The sequence below is a fragment of the Pristiophorus japonicus genome, chromosome 19, assembly GCF_044704955.1.
Source record: "Pristiophorus japonicus isolate sPriJap1 chromosome 19, sPriJap1.hap1, whole genome shotgun sequence".
In the NCBI taxonomy this organism is placed as follows: domain Eukaryota; kingdom Metazoa; phylum Chordata; class Chondrichthyes; family Pristiophoridae; genus Pristiophorus; species Pristiophorus japonicus.
This window is the reverse complement of record NC_091995.1, coordinates 22,202,623-22,227,389: the sequence shown is the minus strand read 5'-3', so window position 1 is coordinate 22,227,389 and position 24,767 is coordinate 22,202,623. Positions and strand designations below refer to the sequence as shown.

Sequence of the window (24,767 nt, the reverse complement as noted above, 5' to 3'; positions counted from 1 at the left end):
CGGCTCTTAATAGCTGTCTGATCATTTCTTTAAACAGGCAATGGGTGTACTTGTTTACTCCCTGTTGTTCTTTCATTAGGTTCTCTATTTCCTTCTCTATCCCTTCATTCTGTTGCCAGGTCATTTCATTTAGGACGTAACCTGATATCTGTAATTGCTGTAATCCTTCATCCCAGGCATTTCTGATCTTTATATCTTCCCCTACCAGTCCTCCGACAGCCTGGATTTTATTTTGTAGGGTCTCGATATCCATGGAGTTCAATGCTCCTATTCCTGCTCCCACTCCACCTAACACAGTCTCTAATACATCCCGTTTCTTTCTTTGGGGTCTTTCTTTTTCAAAAGATACCTTAACACTGGTTGTGCGGCAACCATCTTCTTTCTTTGGGGGATATTTAATTCGTATTGTTAGATTTAATACACCTGGGGATCTTACCACTGGGATGCAAGTGGTCAGTATCCTTTTTAGATGTCCCGGGTCTCGGTCTTCTGGGTGGCCGGATTCTTTTACTGACCATTTTACCACAAATGGGTCTCCTCCATTCACTGGGGTGTTATTCATGCACAACATCCGCTGCCCTTCTACCATACTTGTCTATGAATAACGGAGGAAGTCTTTTCTCCCTTCCGGCCCCCCTATGTACCCCCATCTCTTGTTTTTCCCTGTGCTCCCGGTACACTTCATCCACACATCGGCCTGGTATTCTATGAACAACTGATACCCTTTCCCCAATATAAATTGGAACTCCCCTCTTTCTTCCTTCATTCCACATGCCCTTCCATACTCTTCCTTCTTTTAGGACTTCTTCTTCCTGCCGGGAGTTCCCTGTCGTTAAAATGATCAGTGTACCTAACGTCCATTTATAATTCTTCCAAGAGTCCCTTCCCATCTTCCCTTTCTTGTTTGTTTCTATACAACTCTTGAATTAAGTCGTTACAATAACAACACGTCCACACGATAGTAACAGTGACCCAAATAATAAAGGCCCAAACTGGCATCACAAATGAGCTCTGACATCCGTCCGTGAATTTTGGGCAGTATTTTCAAGTTCAAATTTAGTACAAGCAGGTACAGTTCTTCAGCGAGAAGATGGCTGTTTTCTTAGTCGGGCGACCGTAGTATGTCCTGGTTCAATGCCTTTTCCTTCGGCTGTAATTCGTCGGGGAAATAATATTTACAGCGGGTTGCATGCACCCAGTTCGGGTGCTTTTCCAACTTCAAAGCGGTTCGTGTTTTGAGAATTATCTGATACGGTCCTTTCCACCTAGGAGAAAAAGATTCTTTGTTTAATGTTTTTACTAACACTTGATCTCCAGGTCTGAAAGGGTGCATATTTCCTTCCGACGGGGGCACCTGTGTCTGCTTTATTTGTTCATGCAGACTCCTTGCTATTTCACACATGGCCTGAACATACTTTAGTGATTTTTCATAATTCCAAATTAATGCTATTTTTTCATCTGCCAGTGGTGGTTTTACGCCAGTAGGCATTGGTCTTCCCAATAAGGCTTCATGTGGTGTTAAATCAGTGTTTCGGTTTTTCTGGTTTCTCATTGTATACAATACTAATGGTAAGGCTTCTGGCCACTTCAGTCCAGTCTCCTGACGTACCTTGGTAAGGGTAGATTTTATTATCCCATTTACTCTTTCTACCATTCCCGAGGACTGTGGCTGATATGGTATATGTAACTTCCACTGGAACCCTAACGCTTCTGCAAGGTTTTGCACTATTTTTTCGGTGAAGTGGGTTCCCCTGTCACTGTTGATTCCCATAGGTATCCCATATCTTGGTACTATTTCTTTAAATAGAATTTTTACTACTGTTCGGGCATCGTCTTTCCTAGTGGCGTACGCTTCTACCCACCTTGTGAACATATCTACTATGACTAATAGATACTTAAGACCTGATACTGGAGGCATGTGGACAAAGTCAATTTGCAAATTTTCAAAGGCATACTTGGTTGGGGTAGATGATCATATTCAGCAGGTGTTTTACCTCTGTTATTTTGTTGAAAATTTGGCATGTCCTAGCAACTTTCTCAATTACTACTGTTATTCCTGGTGCATACCACTGTGCATTAATAGCATGTATCATCCCTCCTTTGCCCATGTGAGCCTGACCGTGTGCTAGGCGAGACAGGGGCAAAAATAGAGATCTAGGGCAAACAGTTCGCCCATCAGGGTGATACCAAATGTCGTTTTTTTAGAAAACAACCCTGGTTTTCCCAAGTTCTTCCTTCCTGCATGGCAACTTGTTGTTGGGCTGTTTTAAGTTGTTGGATGTCAAGTACCTGTGGAGGGGAAACTGAGACTGCTTGAAGGCAGTCTGCCTGTGCCGAAGCGGCCTGTTTGGCTGCTTCATCAGCCCTCCTATTTCCTACTGATACTTCATCCTCACCGGTTGTGTGAGCTCCACATTTGATAACGGCTACCTTACTTGGCAACTGAATGGCGTCTAATAGATTAAGCACCAGTTGAGAGTGCTTAATATGCTTTCCACCAGAGGTGATAAAGCCTCTGTTTTTCCACAGTTGTCCAAAATCATGGACCACACCGAATGCATATCTAGAATCAGTATAGATATTAGCAGTTTGATCTTTAGCTATTATACAAGCTCTAGTGACGGCAAACAATTCAGCAGCCTGAGCCGAGGTTCCGGGAGGCAGGGCGAATGCTTCAACAGTTTCGTGGGGATTTACAATAACATAGTCTGCCAAAAGCAAATCATCCGACGGCCTGTACGATGATCCATCCGCATAGAGAATAAGATCAGGATTATCCATGGGCTCTGTGAGCAAATCTGGTCTTGGTAAGGTGGCTACTTCCACTGTTAACAGACAATCATGCTGGTCTGGATCCTCTACTTCTTTAGTAGGAAGAAAGGTGGCTGGGTTCACTACCGGTGCGCGTTGAAAGGTATAGTTAGGGTGTGACAGCAGTAATACTTCATAACCTGTTCTTCTAGACGCTGTAAAGTGTTGTGTGGCAGCTGAATTCAAAAGTAATAACACAGCATGGTCTGTAATGACAGTACATGGATGATCCAAAACAATTTCCCCCTCCATGTTCTTGGGTTAGTACTGCTGTTGCAAATCCTTCTTTCTCATTCACATGCATCTGAAAAGGTTTACCATAATTCGGAAGTCCCAACGCCGGAGCATTAGTAATGGCTTTCTTTAACTGTTTAAATGCCTCCTCTCTCTCTGGGCACCACTCCACCTTGGGTGGGGCATTATTCAGGGCAGCTGATCTTAGGACCGCATCCCATTCTCGATCGGGGATCCATTCTTTCTGGTCCTAGCTGCCTCTGCCCTTGAGATATGTGAAAACCCAGGTACTGGACTGGAGTCTGACAAAATTGTAACTTTTGTAACGACACTCGGTGCCCTCTCTCACATAGGTGCTGTAACAGTTTCAGGGAATCTTGCATGCACCTGTATCCGTGGCTAGAAGCCACAAGCAAGTCGTCCGCATACTGCAACAACACAGACTGGTCTGATAATGAACAGTCTTCGAGGTCTCTTTTTACTGCTGCTGCATATACTGCGGGGCTTTCGGTGTATCCTTGGGGCAACCTGGTCCATGTGTACTGCTGCTTCTTGTGGCTGAAAGCAAACAGATACTGACTCTCTTGATTTAACAGGATGGAGAAAAAAGCTGAACACAAGTCTATTACAGTAAAGACAGTTGCTGTTGGTGGTATAGCAGATAGTATAATGTTGGTGTCCGGTACCACAGGGGTGATAGGGACTACTATCTTATTAATAGCTCTCAGATCTTGCACAAATCTCCATTCATTCGGCCTATTAACCTTTGGTATGGGCAGTATCGGAGTGTTACACGGGCTCTGTGTCTTTTCTAAAACTCCTTGTTCCAACAATGCAGAAATGACTGGCTCTATCCCATTTTCTGCCTCTGGAGGCAGTCTGTACTGCCTAATGCTTGGTAACACGGCGTTCTTTATCAATTGTACTCGATGGGGTACTGCAGAACGTACTTGCCCAACATGATTCTTATGCTTTGCCCAAAGTTCAGAAGATACTTGATTCAATGCCCTTGGCAGCTTAGGGCTTGGTTGTTCCGGGGGTTGCTGTTTTTCAAAAGTGGAGGCATGATTTTTACCTTTCCACTGGAGAATCCCCCTGTTGTGGGTGATAAAGTCTATCTGAACATTTTGCAGTTTTTTTACTGCCCAAGGTTGATAGCCTTGTTGCTGTTTTTCTCTTTCTATTCCTACAATCATCGGACCCATATCTTTAGGTTTCGCTGGCGGTTTTACAGCCAAGGTCAGATGGGGTGTCGAGTTCGCTTCTCTAAACCACTGTTGCTGTAAGGGTGTCAAATCGATGGCTACCCCCAATCCTTCTGGTCCAAAATAAATGCGGGGCGTAGCTTCTACTATTTCTTCTCTATCTAAAAAGGATTGTACCAGACACTGGTAAGTTTCAGCTTTTTGGCGAATGTACCAGGCTGTACAGTGAAGCTGAACTGCCTCAAAGCTTGTCAAAATTATATACATCAATTCTTCAGTATTAGAGTCAAATTTAGCTTTTAAGTTTTGTATTACTTCATGTATCAAGGGGGAATAGAAGTTGCCAATCAATTGCCAACAATAGAGGGCAGTCTTTTCTTTGTTATCCTCCCTTTCCTCTTCTTTAATCCCATTAAAGAACTGATGAATATTATTTGGAGGGAGCTCCACGTACATTCCTTCCTTTGTGCAATAAATTGTGGCTCCTAGTTTGCACAAAGTCTGTCTTCCCAATAAAGGGAGCGGTGTCGTTTTAGAGACGATCAAAGTCTCATCATTAACTGATTGTCCTTCAATTATCAATTTGGTAGGTTCAGATAAAAATTCTTTCCACACCCATACTTAAGACGGTGGTGTTGCTTACAGATAATCCCACAGAGGATGGTACAGAAGACATAGTAGCACCGGTATCCACCAGGAACTTCACATAAGTGTCTCCTACTTTTACTACTGCCAGAGGGTTTTCTTCTATGTCTGCCGATAAGCGGAGGGCTGGCGCCTGTACCACTAAGCCTCAGGGGTATCCCTATGCTGATTATTCTGTGCCTGTTCTCGTCCCTTTTGCTGATTTACTGACCTGCTGTTTTAGCCTTATTTTCCTTATAGGTAAATAGTCCCTCTCTATCCATGTTAGCCAGTACTGTAACTGTCTCTTTCCAACTTTTTCCTTGCCAGTCCAAAACCTTTATTTTGTATGTTCTTGCTTGTTGTGGCAACATACAATTTAACAAGGTTTGCACTGCCAAAGGTTCATCTTTTACCCCTTGCCAAGAGGACCCATATGCTGCTTGCAGTAATAATTTCACATCTCCGGGGAGGGGGTTATAAATGGTACAGGTTTGCTCAAGCCAGTTGTGAAAGGCTACTGGCTTCTTAACAGGATTAGGGGCGGCTGATATATTTTTTTTTAAAACAATTCTCCATATAATCTTTATCCCAAGTGAGGTCCCCTGTCCCATTTTTGGTGGTCTGTCTCCATTCCTCAATTAAGGACAATTTAAAACTTCCTCCATATGGCCAATCCCCATCAGACCAACCGTACAAATTGCTACTAAACGTTACCGCGTATCTGTCGGTTCTTTAATTACAGTGTCCGCCGGCGAGCCGGGCGGCACAATGGGATCTCCTACCTTCTCTCGTTGCTTTACTACCTTACGGATTCTTTTCTCGGTCTTAGGATGTACTTTCATTCTTTCAGTTGAGAGGTCGTCCTTCTTTCCTTTTCTAGGAGCTGGGCGCGAGCGCCCTGCTCGACTAGAGCCGTTTCCCATTCTTCCGGGTGCAACGTCTCGCGATCTTTTCTGAAATGAGAGTTAGGACAATCCCACAAAATATACAGTAATTTACAAAGCGCTCACCGGTGTTCTCTTTTCTGCTCAGCTCGGGGTCTCCTTTTGCCTTTTTGTTATTTTAGCTTCTTTGCGGTAGCTACCTTATGCCTCACCCCCTAGGGGATCTCGGCGGCCCGTCCCCCTTTCAGCTAGGACGGCCTAGGCACCTTCCTCCTTTCAGCTAGGAAGGTCCTTAAAATTCCTCTTTTCTCTTTAAAAGTTAAATTTAGTTCTTTTGGATCTCGTTTTTTTTAGAGATCCTGCCGGACTACGCCAGAATCTGTCGAGGAAATATTTAGCTTAAATTAACTCAGGCGGAGACTTTCAGAACTGCACTTCGAGAGAAAGAATTTATTTTAAAAAGCAAGATATCTTGGAGAGCCTGCTTGGACCGTACCAAGGCAAAAACTCTGCCGTACAGGCAAATTGTCCCTATCTTTATACAGAAATTGAATACAGAAATATAAAAGGAATCTTATTCATTAGTCCCGCGAGTACAAAGGTCGTCTCGGGAGGTACACACTCCATCTATCCTTGCATAGTTTCTCTCTGTTCACAGTCTGATAAGCAAAGGCAAAAGGAGACTTCCTTTTAATACCAGATGGTCATTTAATTGCATCTCTAAGTTTCAAGGCTAAAAAAGCGTGGCTATTTTTCTAGTCCTATTATTTCTTTAAGCATAGCAAAAACTGAATTTAACCCTTCCCTTTTCCATAAGCCATAGATTCATAGATCCTTTCTTCCACAGTATTCCAAATGTAGACTAAAAGAACATTGTCAGACCTTGTGAATTTATTATTCGGAAAAACAATTTAAGGATTGTATTTTTTGACCAGATGTATATGCCACGGGTGACAAACTGAACTATAATTTCTGAGGCTAATAAATGGTAAAGGAAAGACTGTACAGTGTAACAGAATCAGAACATAAGAAATAGGAGCAGGAGTAGGCCATACGGCCCCTCGAGCCTGCTCCGCCATTCAATACGATCATGGCTGATCCGATCATGGACTCAGTTCCACCTTCCTGCCCACTCCCATAACCCTTAATTCCCTTATTGTTTAAGAAACTGTCTATTTTTGTCTTAAATGTATTCAATGTCCCAGCTTCCACAGCTCTCTGAGGCAGCGAATTCCACAGATCCACAAATCTCTGAGAGAAGAAATTTCTCCTCATCTCTGTTTTAAATGGGCGGCCCCTTATTCTAAGATTATGCCCCCTAGTTCTAGTCTCCCCTATCAGTGGAAACATCCTCTCTGCATCCACCTTGTCAAGCCCGATTAACGTCTTTTATGATGACTTTAATTTCTCTATGTAAAAACTGATAAAGGAATGATCAGGGTGTCGTAAACGTGTTTAATATCGAATAAATCCACAAATTTTATTTTAAGCACTCTCACCTCTTGAGTCAACAGAGAGTCACCAGAGAGACTTGAGCACATGATCTAGGCTGACGCTCCAGTGCAGTACTGAGGGAGTGCTGCACTGTCAGTGGTGCCGGCCTTTGGACATGGCACTATTTCGAAGAAAAGGCCAGGTGTCCTGGCCAACATTAATCCCTCAGCCAACATCATAGATGAACTAATACAAAAGCAAAATACTGCAGATACTGGAATCTGAAATAAAAACAAAAAATGCTGGAAATCTCAGCGGGTCAGGCAGCATCTGTGGAGAGGAAAACAGAGTTAACGTTTCAGGTCAATGACCCTTCGAAGGGTGATTGACCTGAAACATTAACTCTGTTTCTCTCTCCACAGATGCTGCCTGTGACCTGTTGAGTTTTCCATCATTTTCTGTTTTTATCACAGATGAACTGGTCGTTATCACATTGCTGTTTGTGGGACCTTGCAATGCGCAAATTGGCTGCCGCGTTTCCTGCAGCAGCGACTATACTTCAAAACGACCTGATTGGCTGTAAAGCGCTGGGGGTGGCATCCTGAGGTTGGGAATGGCGGCCGGCGCCATATGAATGCAAGTCTTTCTTTCCTCCCATGTGCTTTCGGTCATCTCCCCTGACTTCGCTCCCGTTTCTTGCTCAAATGCCCACCGCTGTCCCGGTTAAAGACCCCTGGGATGTTTCATCAGGTGAGAGGGCACTGTGCAAACGTATGGTGCTGTCAAGAGGTGGGGTGGGGGAGGAGTGGTGGGGGGGGGGCGGGTGGTGAGTGAATGCTCCAGAAACGATCAAAACCCGATTTAAAGCAACTGACCACAGCACCCACGCCCCAGTTTATTTCACAATTGCTACAGGAGATTTGAACGTGGAATATTGTGAGGGCAGTGAGATGGAGCTCAGCCTGGGCTGCCGGGCGCATCAGCTTTCTGATGCCTTCTCGCCAGAGCGGCGCCTAATCTCGCTGTGGCGCAGTTCCGCAGGTCCCGTCCACTCTCCAGTATCTCCACCGAATGTTCTTTGCCTGTGAGCCTAGAGTGAGAAATAGTTGGCCATTCAACTGTGGGAGGCTTCACAGCTCAGCCCGATCTTGTCCACACACAAGGTTAACTCTTCCATCAAACTACTTCCCTCTTGCACATTAACTCTCTCATCGTCCCCTGCCCCTCTAGTGCATTAGCTTTTCCATTGCAGCTCATTCCTCCACTCCTTTCTAAATATTGCATCGAGAAAATGGCGGCTGTTGTGACGGGAACATTAAGTGTGCTGACCTGTTTAAGTTATGTCTTCAGGCCCTTTACAGCAGGGGTGAGAATGACACCGGGGCTAAAAGGGTTAAATTAGGACATGTTCCATCGACTAGGCTTGCAATCCCTCGCGCATAGATTAAGGGGTGATCTAATTGAAGTATTTAACATGATTAAGGGAGTTGATCGGTTAGATCGAGAGATAAATTAGTTCCTCTGATGGGGGAGGAGTACAGAACAAGGGGGCATAACTTTAAAATTAAAGCTCGGCTGTTCAGGGGTGATGTCAGAATGGGCTGCTATAATTGCCGACAGGATTTCTTGATTTGGAATAGGAAAAAAACAAATCACTCAATTTTCCCACTCCTGATCACTGTCCAGTAACTCATACCATAGGAACAGGAAGAGGTCAGCCCTCGAGCCTATTATGTCATTCATTTAGATCATGGCTGATCTGTATCTTAACTTAATCTACCAATGTTGGTTCCTTATCTCTTACCTAACAAAAATCTATCAATCTCAGTTTAAATATTTTCCACTGGACCCCGAGCCTCAACAACCTTTTGAGGAGAGAGTTCTAGATTTCAACAACACTCTGTGTGAAGAAGTGCTTGCTCTCTCCCTCACTTACTGTACCACCCAGTCCCAGAGGGGGAAAGGACAGTGTGTGACCCACTGCACCACCCAGTCCCAGAGGGGGAAAGGACAGTGTGTGACCCACTGCACCACCCAGTCCCAGAGTGGGAAAGGACAGTGTGTGACCCACTGCACCATCCAGTCCCAGAGAGGGAAAGGACAGTGTGTGACCCACTGCACCACCCAGTCCCAGAGGGGGAAAGGACAGTGTGTGACCCACTGCACCATCCAGTCCCAGAGGGGGAAAGGACAGTGTGTGACCACTGCATCACCCAGTCCCAGAGGGGGAAAGGACAGTGTGTGACCCACTGCACCACCCAGTCCCAGAGGGGGAAAGGACAGTGTGTGACCCACTGCACCATCCAGTCCCAGAGGGGGAAAGGACAGTGTGTGACCCACTGCACCACCCAGTCCCAGAGGGGGAAAGGAGAGTGTGTGACCCACTGCACCACCCAGTCCCAGAGGGGGAAAGGAGTCTGACCCACTCCTTATCAGTGATTTTGAGCCATCACATGCAGTGATAACAGGAGTTAAAACAAGCTCTTTCTCTGTTTAGGAAGAAATAGAAAGCACCCTGAAGTCCCTCCAGGACAGAACAACCAAGTGTGACGCACTGAAAATGAAATCGGAGAAGTACTTGACGAGATTACAGGTAACAGAATGCGTGATGCAGTGATGCACCAGCTGAGGGAGCCCTCGCCCTGGGCATGCTGCAATTGTTGAAGAGCGCGGGATGTTTCATTTACAATTATGCGTTTGCTTAATTAAGCCGACAATTTAAGGAGCAGAATGTTAATTACATACTTTACATCTAATTAAAACCTTCTTCATAAATTGCCACTCCCTGCTGAAAAGGTGATGCCAAAGCGGGAAAGTGTCTAATAAATTTGAAGAGTAATTGCACATAATCAGCTTTAATTCCTTCCTGTTTAAAACAATGACTCTCTCACTCTGGCCGTTCCCCCTGGTACAGCCCTGATCTCCACTCCCTTATGTGCAAGGTTGAACGGATATGGTGGACAACTGGTTTAGCCATTCACTGCCAGATCTGGCTGGAGCACATCACACAATATCGAGTCCTGCTCTCGTCTGCCAAAATCACTCATTATTCCAAAATCATTCTGGAATGTAAAGATAAATCCCGGCTTCTATTCTCCATTGCTAACCGTCTTTATAACACCCCCCCCCCCCCCTCCCCAGTCTCCACCCTCACCTCCGACAATACGTGTGAGGAGCTCATGGACTTCTTTGTTTATAAGATTGACACTATCCGTTTGGCCGTCCTGCCTCTTCGCTTCCTTCCCCTGGCCCACCGGGTCAAGCTTCCTCTGAGGAACCCTCCTGCCCTAGCCCTGACCTCACATCTTTCTCCAGATTCTCACCGATCTCCTCTCATGACCTTTCTGAGCTCATTCTGTCCACGAGACCCATTTCCTGCTCCCGTGTCCCTATTCCCACCAAACTGCTGACCACCCAACTTCCTTTTCTGGCTGCCATGTTAGCTGACATTGTTAACGGTTCTCTCTCCTCAGGCACTGTCCCCCTCTCCCTCATATCTGCCCTCATCGTCCCTCTCAAAAAAACAAGCCCTTGATCCCTCTGTCCTGGCAAACTACCACTCCAGCTCGAACCTCCCTTTCCTGTCCAAACCTTGAACATGTTATAAGAACATAAGAATTAGGAACAGGAGTAGGCCATCTAGCCCCTCGAGCCTGCTCCGCCATTCAATAAGATCATGGCTGATCTGGCCGTGGACTCAGCTCCACTTACCCGCCCTCTCCCCGTAACCCTTAATTCCCTTATTGGTTAAAAATCTATCTATCTGTGACTTGAATGCATTCAATGAGCTAGCCTCAACTGCTTCCTTGGGCAGAGAATTCCACAGATTCACAACCCTCTGGGAGAAGAAATTCCTTCTCAACTCGGTTTTAAATTGGCTCCGCCGTATTTTGAGGCTGTGCCCCCTAGTTCTAGCCTCCCCTACCAGTGGAAACAACCTCTCTGCCTCTATCTTGTCTATCCCTTTCATGATTTTAAATGTTTCTATAAGATCACCCCTCATCCTTCTGAACTCCAACGAATAAAGACCCAGTCTACTCAATCTATCATCATAAGGTAACCCCCTCATCTCCGGAATCAGCCGAGTGAATCGTCTCTGTACCCCCTCCAAAGCCAGTATATCCTTCCTTAAGTAAGGTGACCAAAACTGCACGCAGTACTCCAGGTGTGGCCTCACCAATACCCTATACAGTTGCAGCAGGACCTCTCTGCTTTTGTACTCCATCCCTCTCTCGCAATGAAGGCCAACATTCCATTCGCCTTCCTGATTACCTGCTGCACCTGCCAAATCCGTGCCCATCTTTCCCGCAATTCCATGTTTGAATCCCTCCAATCTGGTTTCCACCCCTGCCACAGCACCGAAACAGCTTTCATCAAAATCACATTACATCCTTTGCGACTGTAACAAAGGCAAACTATCCCTCCTCGTCCTCCTCGACCTGTCTGCAGCCTTTGACACAGTTGACCACTCTATCCTTCTCCAACGTTTCTCCACCATCGTCCAGCTGGGTGGGACTGCACTTGCATGGTTCAATTCTTAGCAATCTAATCATAGCCAGAGAATCTCCGGCAATGGCTTCTCTTCCCACTCCGCCATCGTTACCTCTGTTGTCCCCCAAGGATCTATCCTTGGCCCCCTCCTATTTCTCATCTACAGGCAAACATCAGTTGCTGTTTTCAGGGAGCTTGCTGTGCGCAAGTTGGCTGTAAAGCGCTTTGGGATGGCCCGAGGTCGTGAAAGGCGCCATATAAATCCAAGTTTGTTCTTTCTTACCCCAGCTCAGACAAACTAGCGAATGGAATGTGGAAGATTTGAAAACAAGGGTGGAGGATTTTAAACTCAAGGGGAGCCAGTGGAAATTGGGATGATGTAGGATACGGATGAAGGTGCTCTCGTGTGTAGGAGTTGATGCAGCCTGCTGATTGCGTGGTGGGCAAACAGAGTGCTGGAGAAGACCAGCCTGGAGTGACCAGAATGTGAATAAACATAAGAAACAGGAACAGGAGTAGGCCATTTGGCCCTTCGAGCCTGCTCCGCCATTCAATAAGATCATGGCTGATCTGATCCTGGCCTCGACTCCACTTCCCTGCCCGCTCCCCATAAACTTTGACTCCCTTGTTGATCAAAAATATGTCCATCTCCACCTTAAATAGCCTCCACAGCTCTCGGGGGCAAAGAATTCCAAAGGTTCACGGCCCTCTGAGAGAAGAAATTCCTCCTTGTCTCCATCCTCAATAGGCGACCTCTTGCTCTGAAATTATGCTCCTGAGTTCTAGATTCCCCCGCGAGGGGATACATGCTCTCTGCATCCACCTTGTCGAGCCCCCCTCAGAATCTTATACATTTCAATAAGATCACTTCTCATTCTTCTAAACTCCAATGAGTTTAGGCCCAACAACAACTTTTATTTATATAGCGCCTTTAACATAGTAAAATGTCCCAAGGTGCTTCACAGCAGTGTTTTTAAGACAAAACAGATACATTTGACACCGAGCCACATAAGAAGAAATTACGGCAGAGGACCAAAAGCTTGGTCAAAGAGGTAGGTTTTAAGGAGCTACCTTCTTAACCTATCCTCATAAGTCAACCCCCTCATCTCAGGAATCAACCTCGTGAACCTTCTCTGAACTGCCTCCAATGCAAGTATATCCTTCCTTAAATACGGAGACCAAAACTGTCGGCAGTGCTCCAGGAGTGGCCTCACCAACGCCCTGTACAGGTGTAGCAGGACTTCTCTGCTCTTATACTCCATCCCCATTGCAATAAAGGCCAACGTTCTATTTGCCTTCCTGATGAGGGTTTCCACAGTGGCGGAGGTGAGGTAGAAATGGAGGCTGGTGATTTTTTTTCTGGAGCTGGCGTCTTGGCGATTGATAGGACGTGGGTGTGAAGCTCGGCTGGGGGGGGTCGAGCAGGACACGCAGGATTCGAGGGATCGGGGCCACATTGCGCCATTCCCGGAGGGAGATAAACAGTGTGCCTTTTGTCTTGCAAATGTTAAGCGGGAGAAGCGGCGGTACATCCATGTTCTTCAGGCGGTGGGATGATACAGCACTGGATGAGAAGATGAGGGCGGTGTATGAGAGATGCCTGAAGGAGGGAGGGGTGGGGCTGAATAGCTAGCAACGTTAAGTGAGGCGGATCGAGAATATTACAGGGTACGTGATGGTGGGAGAATATCACTGGCTATATAGAAAGAGAGAACGGGGTGAGACAATACCATTCGGTACATGAGAGAACAGCAGGAAGTACACAGGCGTAAGAGAAAAGCAGAAGGCACTTGAGGTGCAGTAGATAATGTGGGGTACGTGAAAAACATTGGATATATGAGAGTTGGGAATAACACTGGGTACGCGCGGAGCTGAGAAATAATATGGGGTACGGAGATTCCAAGGTGATGATTTTGGTGGATGAGGAGCCTCGGGAATAACATGAGGGGCACATTTTAACCTTGGGCGAGAGTGTAAAATTTGTGCCATGGAATTGGTTTTAATATCAATTTAATATCAAACTGATTTAAATGGTAAAGGTAAATGGATTTCAATGTAGGCAAATGTGAGGTCATTCACTTTGGACCTAAAAAGAATAGAAAATCATACTTTCTACATGGTGAACAGCTACAAGCAGTGGAGTTCCAAAGAGACTTGGGGGTCTAGCACATAAATCATCGAAATGGCATGAACAGCTACAGAAAATAATCAAAAAGGCCAATGGAATGCTGGACTTCATATCTAGAGGACTAGAATACAAGGGGGTAGAAGTTATGCTGCAGAGGTACAACGCCCTGGTTAGACCACACCTGGAGTACTGTGAGCAGTTCTAGGCACCCACCTTAGGAAGGATATACTGGCCTTGGATGGTGTAATGACTTAAGAGTCTGGTTACTGTAAACTCACTCAGGTGCAACCCGATCCATCTTTATTCCAGCCCAAGAGTGCCAGCGTGACAAAGACACCCAGCTTATATACAGGTGACCAAGCACATGCCACATGCTGACCTCCGCCCGCTGACCTCCGTCCACGGCGCCCTCTGGTGTCGTCTGGTGACCCCCAAGCATTAATACATAACAAGAAGGAGTGCAGCGTAGGTTTACCAGAATGATACCCGAACTCCAAGGGTTAAGTTACGAGGAGAGATTACACAAATTAGGGTGGTATTCCCTTGAAATTATACGGTTAGGGGCGATCTGGTCGAAGTTTTTAAGATATTAAGGGGAACAGACAGGGTAGATAGAGAGCCACTATTTCTGCTAGTTGGGGATTCCAGGATTAGGGAGGTGAAGTCTAAAAATTAGAGCCAGACCTTTCAGGAGGGAAATTAGGAAACACTTTTACACACAAAGGGTGGTAGAAGTTTGGAATTCTCTTCCGCAAATGGCAACTGATGCTGGATCAATTGTTGATTTTAAATCGGAGATTGATAGATTTGTGTTAACCAAAGGTATTGAGGGATATGGGCCAAAGGCGGGTAGATGGAGTTCGGTCGCAGATCAGCCATGGTCTCATTGAATGGTGGAACAGGCTCGAGGGGCTGAATGGCCCCCTCCTGCTCCTATGTTCCTAAATGCGGCTGCTGTGTATGACGCATCTATAGTTCGATAGCACCCATTTTTACACTATTGCCCCTGAGGTCCATGAGTGGTTGGCCAGGAATAACATGGGACACCTGAGGGAGTCTAGAAATCAATATGTAGGGTACACGGCAGGGGGCGGGGATAAGGGCGGTCTAACGAATTCCCCGACTCCCATTCGGTAAACGATTGCCCAGTTGGTGATACGCTAACGTGTTGCGCGGGCTTTGTGTGGTGTCTCCTGCAGGACTGGGCGCGGCAGACCGAGTGCCAGATCAAGAACTCGTTCCGTAAGCTCCACGTCTACCTGAACGACGAGGAGAGCTGCCTGATACAGCAGGTCCGGCAGGAGGAGCGGGACTCCAGCCGCAAGCTGCAGAACATGACCGAGCAGCTGTTCCAGGAGCTGGAGGCCCTGCGCCATAACATCCAAGAAATCGAGAGGCAGATGAAGGATAGTGTTCTCAATATGAAGGTAAGGTTGGTCTGGCGTTAACAGGGGGACTCCGCAATGGCTGGGCCCCTTCAGCCTCCAAATGGCATACAATTATATACCCTGCCTGTAATGTATTTGTTTCATGGGTTCTTTGCTTAAGAATTCATAGCAACACATTGCTATTAAGAACTAGTTGGTTTATTAATCACACTACACATTACCAGTTCATCCACCAGGCTCACAACTGGATGACCACGACCCAACTGGCTGGGGTTTTACTGAGTCTTGTGAACATCATGTAACTGGCTCAGCCACTCACAATGCAACAGCTCTACAACAATTTTTGTAAAACTTTTAAATTAAGTGCTACTTTTTTTAACCATTCGCGCCCGGCGGGAATGGGCCGCGCTCGGGCGAGATGCCCGGTTTACGTCCTGTTTGTGTCAGCGGAGCCTAAAATCGGACGGAGCGTAAAACGGCTGTCCGCTCCATTCGGTTAAAATGGGGGCGTGCCTGGAGGGTGGGATTGGGGATTCACCCCGAATGTGTAAGTATTCGCAGTGCCTGCGTTAAACCCTGTACGACTTCCAAACTTGTCCCTTAACTTGTCTGCTCTCTGACTCAGTGATCCCGTCCTCCGTGGCACTAACTGAGGTCTTTTGCTTCTTTTTCAGGGCCTAAAGGACATACAAGTACGGTAAGCACACCATGGCAGATGTAATTTAATGCAGCAAAGTGTGAAGTGACACAGTTTGGTAGGAAGAATGAGGAGAGGAAATACAAACTAAATGCTGCAATTTTAACGGGGGGGGGCGCAGCAACAGAGGGTTCTGTACTGAAATCTTTCAAGGTGGCTGGACAAGTTGAGAAGGCTGTTAAAAAAGCCTTTGGACCCTTGGCTTTATTAATAGAGGCACAATGTACACAAGCAAGGAGGTTGTGCTAAACCTTTATTAAATACTGGTCAGGCCAAAGCTGGAGTATTGTGTCCAATTCTGGGCAGAATGTCAAGGCCTTACAGAGGGCACAGGAGAGAACATTCACTCGAATGGTCCCTTAGATGAGGGACTTCAGTTACGTGGATAGACTGGAGAAGCTGGGGTTGTTCTCCTTAGAGCAGAGAAGGTTGAGAGGAGATTTGATCGAGGTGTTCAAAATCATGAGGGGTTTTGATAAAGTAAATCTGGAGAAACTGTTTCCAGCGGCAGAAGAGTCGGGAACCAGAGGACACCGATTTAAGGTGGTTGTCAAAAGAGGCAGGGGCGACATGAGGGGAAGAAAGCTTCCGCAGCGAGTTGCTGTGATCTGGATTGCACTGACTGAAAGGGCAGTCGAGGCACATTCAATGGTAACCTTCAAAAGGGAACTGGATAAATACCTGAAGGTGGAAAATTTGCAAGACTGAGTGGGGGAGTGGGACTAATTGGACAGCTCTGTCAAAGAGCCAGCACGGGCACGATGGGCCGAATGGCCTCCTTCTGTGCTGTATCATTCCATGATTCTTTGATTGGAGGGTGGCTCTGTATCCCTCCACAATACTCCATTGAGAAACCCAGATACAGAGAGAATGCCGACAGTGCATGAATTCACCAAGGTTGGAAAGTGTAGGTGAGGTGGAGATAATGTAAATCCAGTTCAACTTTGGAGGGGGGAGGGGGGGGGCGGAGGGGAACTGAAACCACCTCCTTGCATCATGTCCTCAAACTCTGCTCCCTCATCCACTGTCTCGGCTGCAACTAGAGTCTTCACAACCTCAGCGCCTTGCTTGAGCCTCACCTGGGTTTCAGGCCCCGTATCCTCTCCATCATCAGAACCTCCGCCTCTGCGATGGTGCCCAGCTCCGTCCCAACTTCAGTCCCTCGTACCTGTCCCCCATCCCCTCCAGACTTGACCGCTCCGATCCTCTCCTTGCCGCCCTCCCTCCTTCCGCCCTCCCTAAACTCCAAATTGTCCGCAACTCCGCGGCAATCCCCGTCCCACTCGAACACCCGATTGTAACCACCACTCAAACCCCCTGCGCCAGCGAGAACGAGGCGTGTGGGGTTGGCAGGGGCGGTGGTTAAAATCAGAGCAGCGTCCGAAAGGGTTCGGCCATTTAGGACTGAGGTGAGAAGGAATTTCTTCACTCAGAGTGCAGTGAATCTTTGGAATTCTCTATCCCAGAGATCTGCAGAGACTCAAGTCGTTGAGTATATTCAAGACAGAGATCGATAGATTTTTGGATATTAAGGGAATCGAGGGATATGGGGATGGGGCAGGAAGATGGAGTGGAGGTAGAAGATCAGCCATGATCTCATTGACTGGCGCAGCAGGCTCAAGGGGCCGAACGGCCGATTCCTGCCCCTATTTCTCAGGTTCTTATGTCCTACACACCAGATCCACGCTGCACACGCGCCATTTTAACAGGCCCACTCCGGGCCCTGTGCGCGACCCCAGCCTGACGCACCTGCTGCCCTGGTCTTACTAGGCTGTGGATTGGGGAGCTGCTTTCGAAGAAGCCTTGCCACAGCGGATGCGGTAGACAGTACACACCATGGGAGTAAGGTGTGCAATGCTCTCTTCCACCCTCCATAAACTGGAGCTCATCCAAAACTCGGCTACCCATGTCCTAACTCGCACCAAGTCCCATTCACCCACCACGGCTGTGCTCGCTGACCTACATTGGCTCCCAGTCCGGCAATGCCTCAATTTAAACATTCTCATCTTTGTTTTCAAATCCCTCCATGGCCTTGTCCCTCCCTATCCCTGTAATCTCCCTCCAGCCCCACAACCCTCTGAGATAGCTCCGCTCTTCTAATTCCGGCCTCTTGCGCATCCTATATTTTAATTGCTCCACCATTGGTGGCCGCGCCTTCAGCTGCCAAGGCCCTAAGTTCTGGAATTCCCTCCCTAAACCTCTCCACCTCGCTATCTGTCTCTCTTCCTTTGACACGCTCCTGAAAACCTACATCTTTCACCAAGCCTTCGGTCATCTGTCCCACTATCTCCTGATGCGGCTCGCTGTCAAATTTTGTTTGAGAACGCTCCTGTGAAGCACCCTGGGACGTTTTACCACGTTAAAGGTGCAGCATGAATGCAAGTCAATGTTGTAAGGCTGAAATTGAGACAATAGAGGCTGTTACAGGCAGGTCGAAGGTTAGAGGTCAGAGAGGGTTCGGCCATCAGATGACGGGCTATTTGCATGCAAGAATGAGGGCGAGGTGTAGGAACAACTTCTCGAGATACAGGAGCAGGGAGCGTTTCACCGGACGGCAGGCAGCTGAAGAAAACTGTGTGACACGACAGCTTCAGAAGCTTGATAGATTTTTGTTGTCGGTGAGCGCATCGATGGGTATGGAGCAGAGGCGCGTAAATGGAGTTGAGGTACAGGTCAGCCAGGATGTATCATAGAATCATAGAAATTTCAGCACAGAAGGAGGCCATTTCGGCCCATCGTGTCCGCACCGGCCGACCAAGAGCTATCCAGCCTAATCCCACTTTCCAGCTCTCGGTCCGTATCCCTGTAGGTTACGGCACTTTAAGAGCACATCCAAGTATTTTTTAAATGTGGTGAAGGTTTCTGCCTCTACCACCCTTTCAGGCAGTGAGTTCCAGACCCCCACCACCCTCTGGGTGAAGACATTTCCCCTCATAACGCCTCTCAATCTCCCCCCAATTACTTTAAATCTATACCTCCTGGTTATTGACCCGTCTGCCAAGGGAAACGGGTCCTTCCTATCCACTCTATCCAGGCCCTTCATCATTTTATATCCCTCAATCAGGTCTCCCCTCAGCCTCCTCTGTTCCAAGGAAAGTAGACCCAGCACCTCCAATCGTTCCTCATAGCCAAGATTCTCCAGTCCAGGCAACATTCTTGTAAATCTCCTCTGCACCCTCTCCAGTGCAATCACATCCTTCCTTGACAGCTTCAGACGCTTGGTAGACTTTTGTAACTGCATGGCGGAACAGGCTCGAGGGGCCGAATGGCCTATGTTGCTGGAATTATGGCATTACCCTTGACCCCATCCCATTGGCCACTTGTCTTGCAGACTGGCCCGCACGCTGCCCACCCCGGTGCTGATCATGCACAAGGTACCGTTTGGGAAGTTTTCGGGACCCATGGAATACAGGGTGTGGAAAAAGCTGAGGAGGCTCCTGGACACAGGTGGGTGATACAGGGCGCGCGGTGCGGCAGAGTGAATGACAGGCAGCCTTGCTTCCTTTCGAGAGTTGGCAATTGGCAGCCGGATTGCGAGACTGTTTCCCCCAACAGACTAGTTTTGCTTAATAGCCCGGGGTTTGTTTTGGCAACACGTTTGGTATGTTGCGTTAAAAGAAGGCGGAGCTGATCGAGATAAAACGATCCGGTTGAATAGTACGGTGGGACATTGCCGCAGGGCTCTGGACACTGGCCAGGAACACAGCTGAGGAAATGTGATACACATAGCTGCACCCAGCGCCTCGCTGGGTCGACGCACAGCCCGGTGTGGTAAAGCTGTTCCCAGCTGAGACCAGCATTACCGACACAAAGTTCTCCTGAAAAGGGAATGTCAGCCAGGGTTACTGTATCGGTGTTGGCCACGGCTTAGTTGGCAGCATATCTCGCCTCTGAGTCAGAAGGTTGTGAGTTCAAGTCCCCTCTCCAGAGACTGGAGCACAGAACCTGGGCTGACACTCCCAGTGCCAGTGCTGACGGAGTGCTGCACTGTCTGGGGCTACCATCTTTCGGAAGAGATGTCAAACCGAGTCTCTCGGGGTGGACATAAAAGATCCCATGAAAGCCTTGAAAAGAAAGACTTGCATTTATATAGCGCCTTTTCATGACCACCGGACGTCTCAAAGCGCTTTACAGCCAATGAAGAACTTTGGGAGTGTAGTCACTGTTGTAATGTGGGTAACTCGGCTGCCAATTTGCGCACAGCAAGCTCCCACAGGCAACGATGTAATAATGACCAGATAATCTGTTTTTGTTATGTTGATTGAGGGATAAATATTGGCCCCCAGGAAAACTCCCCTGCTCTTCTTCGAAGTAGTGCTGTGGGATCTTTTACATCCGAGAGCAGACTCGGTTTAACATCTCATGCGAAAGACGGCACCTCTGACAGTGCAGCACTCCCTCAGCACTGCACTGGAGCGTTAGCCGAGATTTTTGGGGTCAAGTCCCTGAAGTGGGACTTGAACCCACAACCTTCTGACCCAAAGGCGATTGTGCTACCCACTGAGACACTGTAAATCTGTAACACTGTAAATCCCATAATAACACTATTGCAGTCGAAGAGTAGGGAAGTCCTATTTATCCCTCCACCAACAGCATTAAAGAAACAGATTATCTGGTCATTATCACATTGCTGTTTGTGGGAGCTTGCTATGCGCAAATTGGCTGCTGGACTTCCTAAGAGGGAGGCTTACTCTCCCAAACTGGGGTTCACTCTCCCAGGCCGGGAGTCACTCTCCCAGAGCAGGGGGTCACTCTCTCAGACCGGGGGTCACTCTCCCAGGCCGTGGTTCACTCTCCCAGGCCGGGAGTCACACTCCCAGAGCAGGGGGTCACTCTCCCAGAGCAGGGGGTCACTCTCTCAGACCGGGGGTCACTCTCTCAGACCGGGGTTCACTCTCTCAGACCGGGGTTCACTCTCCCAGGCCGGGAGTCACTCTCCCAGGCCGGGAGTCACTCTCCCAGAGCAGGGGGTCACTCTCCCAGAGCAGGGGGTCACTCTCCCAGAGCAGGGGGTCACTCTCCCAGAGCAGGGTGTCACTCTCCCAGAGCAGGGGGTCACTCTCCCAGAGCAGGGGATCATCTCCCAGAGCAGGGGGTCACTCTCCCAGGCCGGGGTCACTGTCTCAGACCGGGGGTCACTCTCCCAGGCCGGGAGTCACTCTCCCAGAGCAGGGGTTCACTCTCCCAGGCCGGGGTTCACTCTCCCAGGATGGGGATCACTCTCCCAGGCCGGTGGTCACTCTCCCAGGCCGGTGGTCACTCTCCCAGTCCAGGGGTCATGCCCCCAGACCAGGGGGTCACTCCCCCAGACCAGGGGGGTCATTCTCCCAGGCCGGGGGTCACTCTCCCAGGCCAGGGGTCACTCTCCCAGTCCGGGGGTCACTCTCCCAGACCGGGCTGGGGGGAGGGGGGTCACTTTCACACACTGGATACCTACCAGAATACTGGAACTTGGGATTTGCAGACACACTTGTCCCAACTTGTTGCAATAAAGCTGATTTGTAATGTTTGAAACCTCCTGCTGCTTATTTACAAATCCGTCCATGGCCTCACCGCTCCCTATCTCTGTAATCTCCTCAAGCCCGACAATCCTTACCATTTAAGATGCTTTTTAAAACCTACCTCTTTACCAAAGCTTTTAGGTGACCGAGAGGGAGGCAGACAGAGAGAGAGGGGCAGAGAGAGAGTGAGAGTGGGAGGGAGGGAGAGGAAAGGAGAGAGACAGACACAGACACAGAGAGAGGCAAGGAGAGATGTCGTTCCGTGACAAATTGTGTTTGATAATCGCTCCTGTGAGGCGCCTTGAGGGGGGTTTACCACATTAAAGTCGCGATATAAATTGTAAGTTGCTGCTGTGGGTTTTGAAAGGCTGGGCTTCCCGGGTCATTTTGAATGCAAGGGAATTGAGCGGATTAAGAGTTGGAGGACCCGTACTAACAGGCTTTTCTCCTCTTCCCCCTCCCCCCTCCCCCCAGTGCCGGCCACGGTGACCTTGGACCCGCAGAGCGCTCACCCCAGCCTGGTGATCTCGGCGGACGGCAGCTCGGTGAGGCTGGTGGATGCGCGGCTGGCCCGAGACGTGTGCAGCAAAGTCAGCCTGGAGCCCTGCGTGCTGGCCACCCAGGGCTACTCCAGCGGCTGCCACTACTGGGAGGTACAGGTGACGGGCGAGCGCTGGGCGCTGGGAGTCAGCGGTCGCTCGGCCGCCCACGGAGGGAGGGTGGCCCTGACACCCCAGCACGGCAACTGGCCGCTGACCTTCCGCAACGGGACCTACGAGTGCTTCCACCCGCTGCACACCTTGCCGGCACCCGGCAAGCCCTGCCGCATCGGGCTCTTCCTCAACCTGGAGCGCGGCTACCTGTCCTACTACGACGCTGAGGACATGTCGCACATCTTCACCGTGCCCAGCAAGTGCAGCGAGCAGCTCTACCCGTGCTTTGTCCCCCCGGCCTCGGGCAAAGCCTTGTCCCTCCCTCGCTCCATGACGCAGTGAGCCCCCCTCCCCTCCGAGTGGTGGTGGGGTGGGCGGGTGCCGGACAGACGGCGAGCAGCTGGTCCACCACCCCCCCCTCCACAATCTCTGGGTGTGTGTGTCGGCAGTAACTGTCCCCCAGGTCAGTTACAGGTTAATTGCTGTCGGCTCTGGTGGCTGGTGTGCAACGGTCAAAAAATCCACACACACAGGCATCTTCCACCCTCCAACATGTAGTTCGGGACCTGGGATGTCAGGCCCTTCATTGAAACACCCGCGAACTCATCCCTTTTTGGTGTGGAAGCGGCTCATCCTCGATACGAGGGACTGCCGAAGACTGCCGGCGGATCCGAGCTTTGCGAGTGGGAACTTGCTGATGCGTTTCTGGCACTGGTGTGGAGTGGCAGGTCGACCCTCTCAAAACTCAACTCTCTCTGTATCTCTTTGTCTGTCTCGATCTGTACCTCCAACTATCCATCTCTATTTCTCAATCTGTATCTCTCCTCTCGTTCCTCTCTCTCTCTCTACCTATCTTTCTCTGTGCCTATCTCTCTGTGCCTATCTCTCTGTGCCTATCTCTCTGTGCCTATCTCTCTGTGCCTATCGCTCTGTGCCTATCTCTCTGTGCCTATCTCTCTGTGCCTATCTCTCTGTGCCTATCTCTCTGTGCCTATCTCTCTGTGCCTATCGCTCTGTACCTATCTCTCTGTACCTATCTCTGTCTATCTATCTCTCTGTATCTCTCTTCTCAGTCTACCTATCTCGCTCTACCTATCTCTATCTCTCTCTCTCCCTATCTCTATCTCTCTCTCTGTCCCGCTGTATCACTGTATATATCTCTCTCTCTCTCTATGCATCCCTCTCTCTGTATCCCTCTCTCTGTATCTCTCTCTCTCTCTCTCTCTGTATCCCTCTCTCTGTATCGCTCTCTCTCTCTATATCCCTCTCTCTGTATCTCTCTCGCTCTCTCTCTCTGTATCTCTCTCTCTCCCTCTCTCTCTCCCTCTCTCTCTCCCTCTCTCTCTCCCTCTCTCTGTATCCCTCTCTCTGTAACTCTCGCTCTCTATCTCTGTATATCTCTCTCTGCATCTCTCTCTCTCTCTCTCTCTGTATCTCTGTCTGTATCTCTCGCTCTCTCTCTCTCTGTATCCCTCTCTCTGTATCTCTCTCTCTCTCTATCTATTTATCCATATGTTTATCCATGTCCATATGTTTATTTATATATTTATCTATCTATATTGATCTACTGTATTTATCTCTGACCAGCAATCTCTTTCTATCTAACTGTGTCTATCTGTATCTGTCTCTCAATCTCTATGCATCAGTGTCTTATTATTAATCTGTATTTGTCTATCCATATTTATCTATCTGTGTCTCTCTATCTCTCTCTATCTATCCATCTGTACCTCTCTATCTTTCTCTTTATATCTATCTCTATCATCTCTATCTTCCTATCTGTTGATGTATCTTTCAACTGTATTCATCTATTTCTATCTGTATCTGGAACTAAATCTTTCGAGTGTATTTATCTACCTGTATTTCTCTCTCTGTATCCATCTCTATCTTTCTATCAGTGTCTATTCATCTCTGGGTCTGTGTCTTTCTCTCGATAATAAATATGTTAAGTCTTGCACACAACACACTTCCATTACTCACTTCCTGTGACACATTTCTTTTCTAGCTTCCTGTTTGATTCTTTTTGTGATTAACTCTAACTTGTGCCTTCTTGTAACTGTTACGCTTTCTGCTGATTGCCAGCTAAATCTCTTGAACTGCCAGGAAACAACACAATCATTTTGTGGGTCCTCACTCCCTCTATCCCACCCTCCCCCTTCTCCCCATCCCATTCCCCCCTCATCCCCATTCCCCCTCCCCTCCCCATCCCCATCCCAATACCACCCTCCCCTCCCCTACTGGGAATAGTTTGCATAACGTTTATCTCGTGAATGAAATGTGCAATTTTTTTTTTTAGATCTAAACGTCTTTAATCACTTTAACTGTCTCACCCCATTTATTAACACTCCGTACTGTACGGAAATGATTGGGGAAAGTTTTCATATGGTTTACCTCATGAATGAGAATTGTACAACGGTACCTACTGAATATTAAATAAAGATGGCAGAGATTAAAGTTTCACTCTGGGGCTTTTATTGAAATGGCTTTTATTTAAGTTGTCAGCTGTGGCTCAGTGGGAAGCACTCTCGCCTCTGAGTCAGAAGGTTGTGAGTTCAAGTCCCACTCCAGGGACTTGAGTATAAAATCTAGGCTGACACTCCCAATGCCAAACTGAAGGAGCGCTGCACTGTCGGAGGTGGCACCTTACAGATAAGATGTTAAACCGCTGCCCTCTCAGGTGGACGTGAAAGATCCCACGGCACTATTTGAAGAAGAGC

The 24,767-nt window shown here is 48.2% G+C and overlaps 1 protein-coding gene across 1 annotated transcript in view; it reads left to right on the top strand.

The window, feature by feature from the left end:
* The window catches only part of LOC139230392 (E3 ubiquitin-protein ligase TRIM39-like), a 29,882-nt gene extending 5,374 nt beyond the window's left edge, over positions 1-24,508 (top strand). The window contains exons 2-6 of the mRNA XM_070862222.1: positions 9,693-9,788; positions 15,014-15,241; positions 15,877-15,899; positions 19,231-19,346; positions 21,875-24,508. Coding sequence (XP_070718323.1) covers positions 9,693-9,788; positions 15,014-15,241; positions 15,877-15,899; positions 19,231-19,346; positions 21,875-22,395 — 984 coding nt within the window. The 3' untranslated portion in view covers positions 22,396-24,508. The remainder of the gene's footprint in view (positions 1-9,692; positions 9,789-15,013; positions 15,242-15,876; positions 15,900-19,230; positions 19,347-21,874) is intronic.
* The last annotated feature ends 259 nt before the right edge of the window (positions 24,509-24,767 follow it).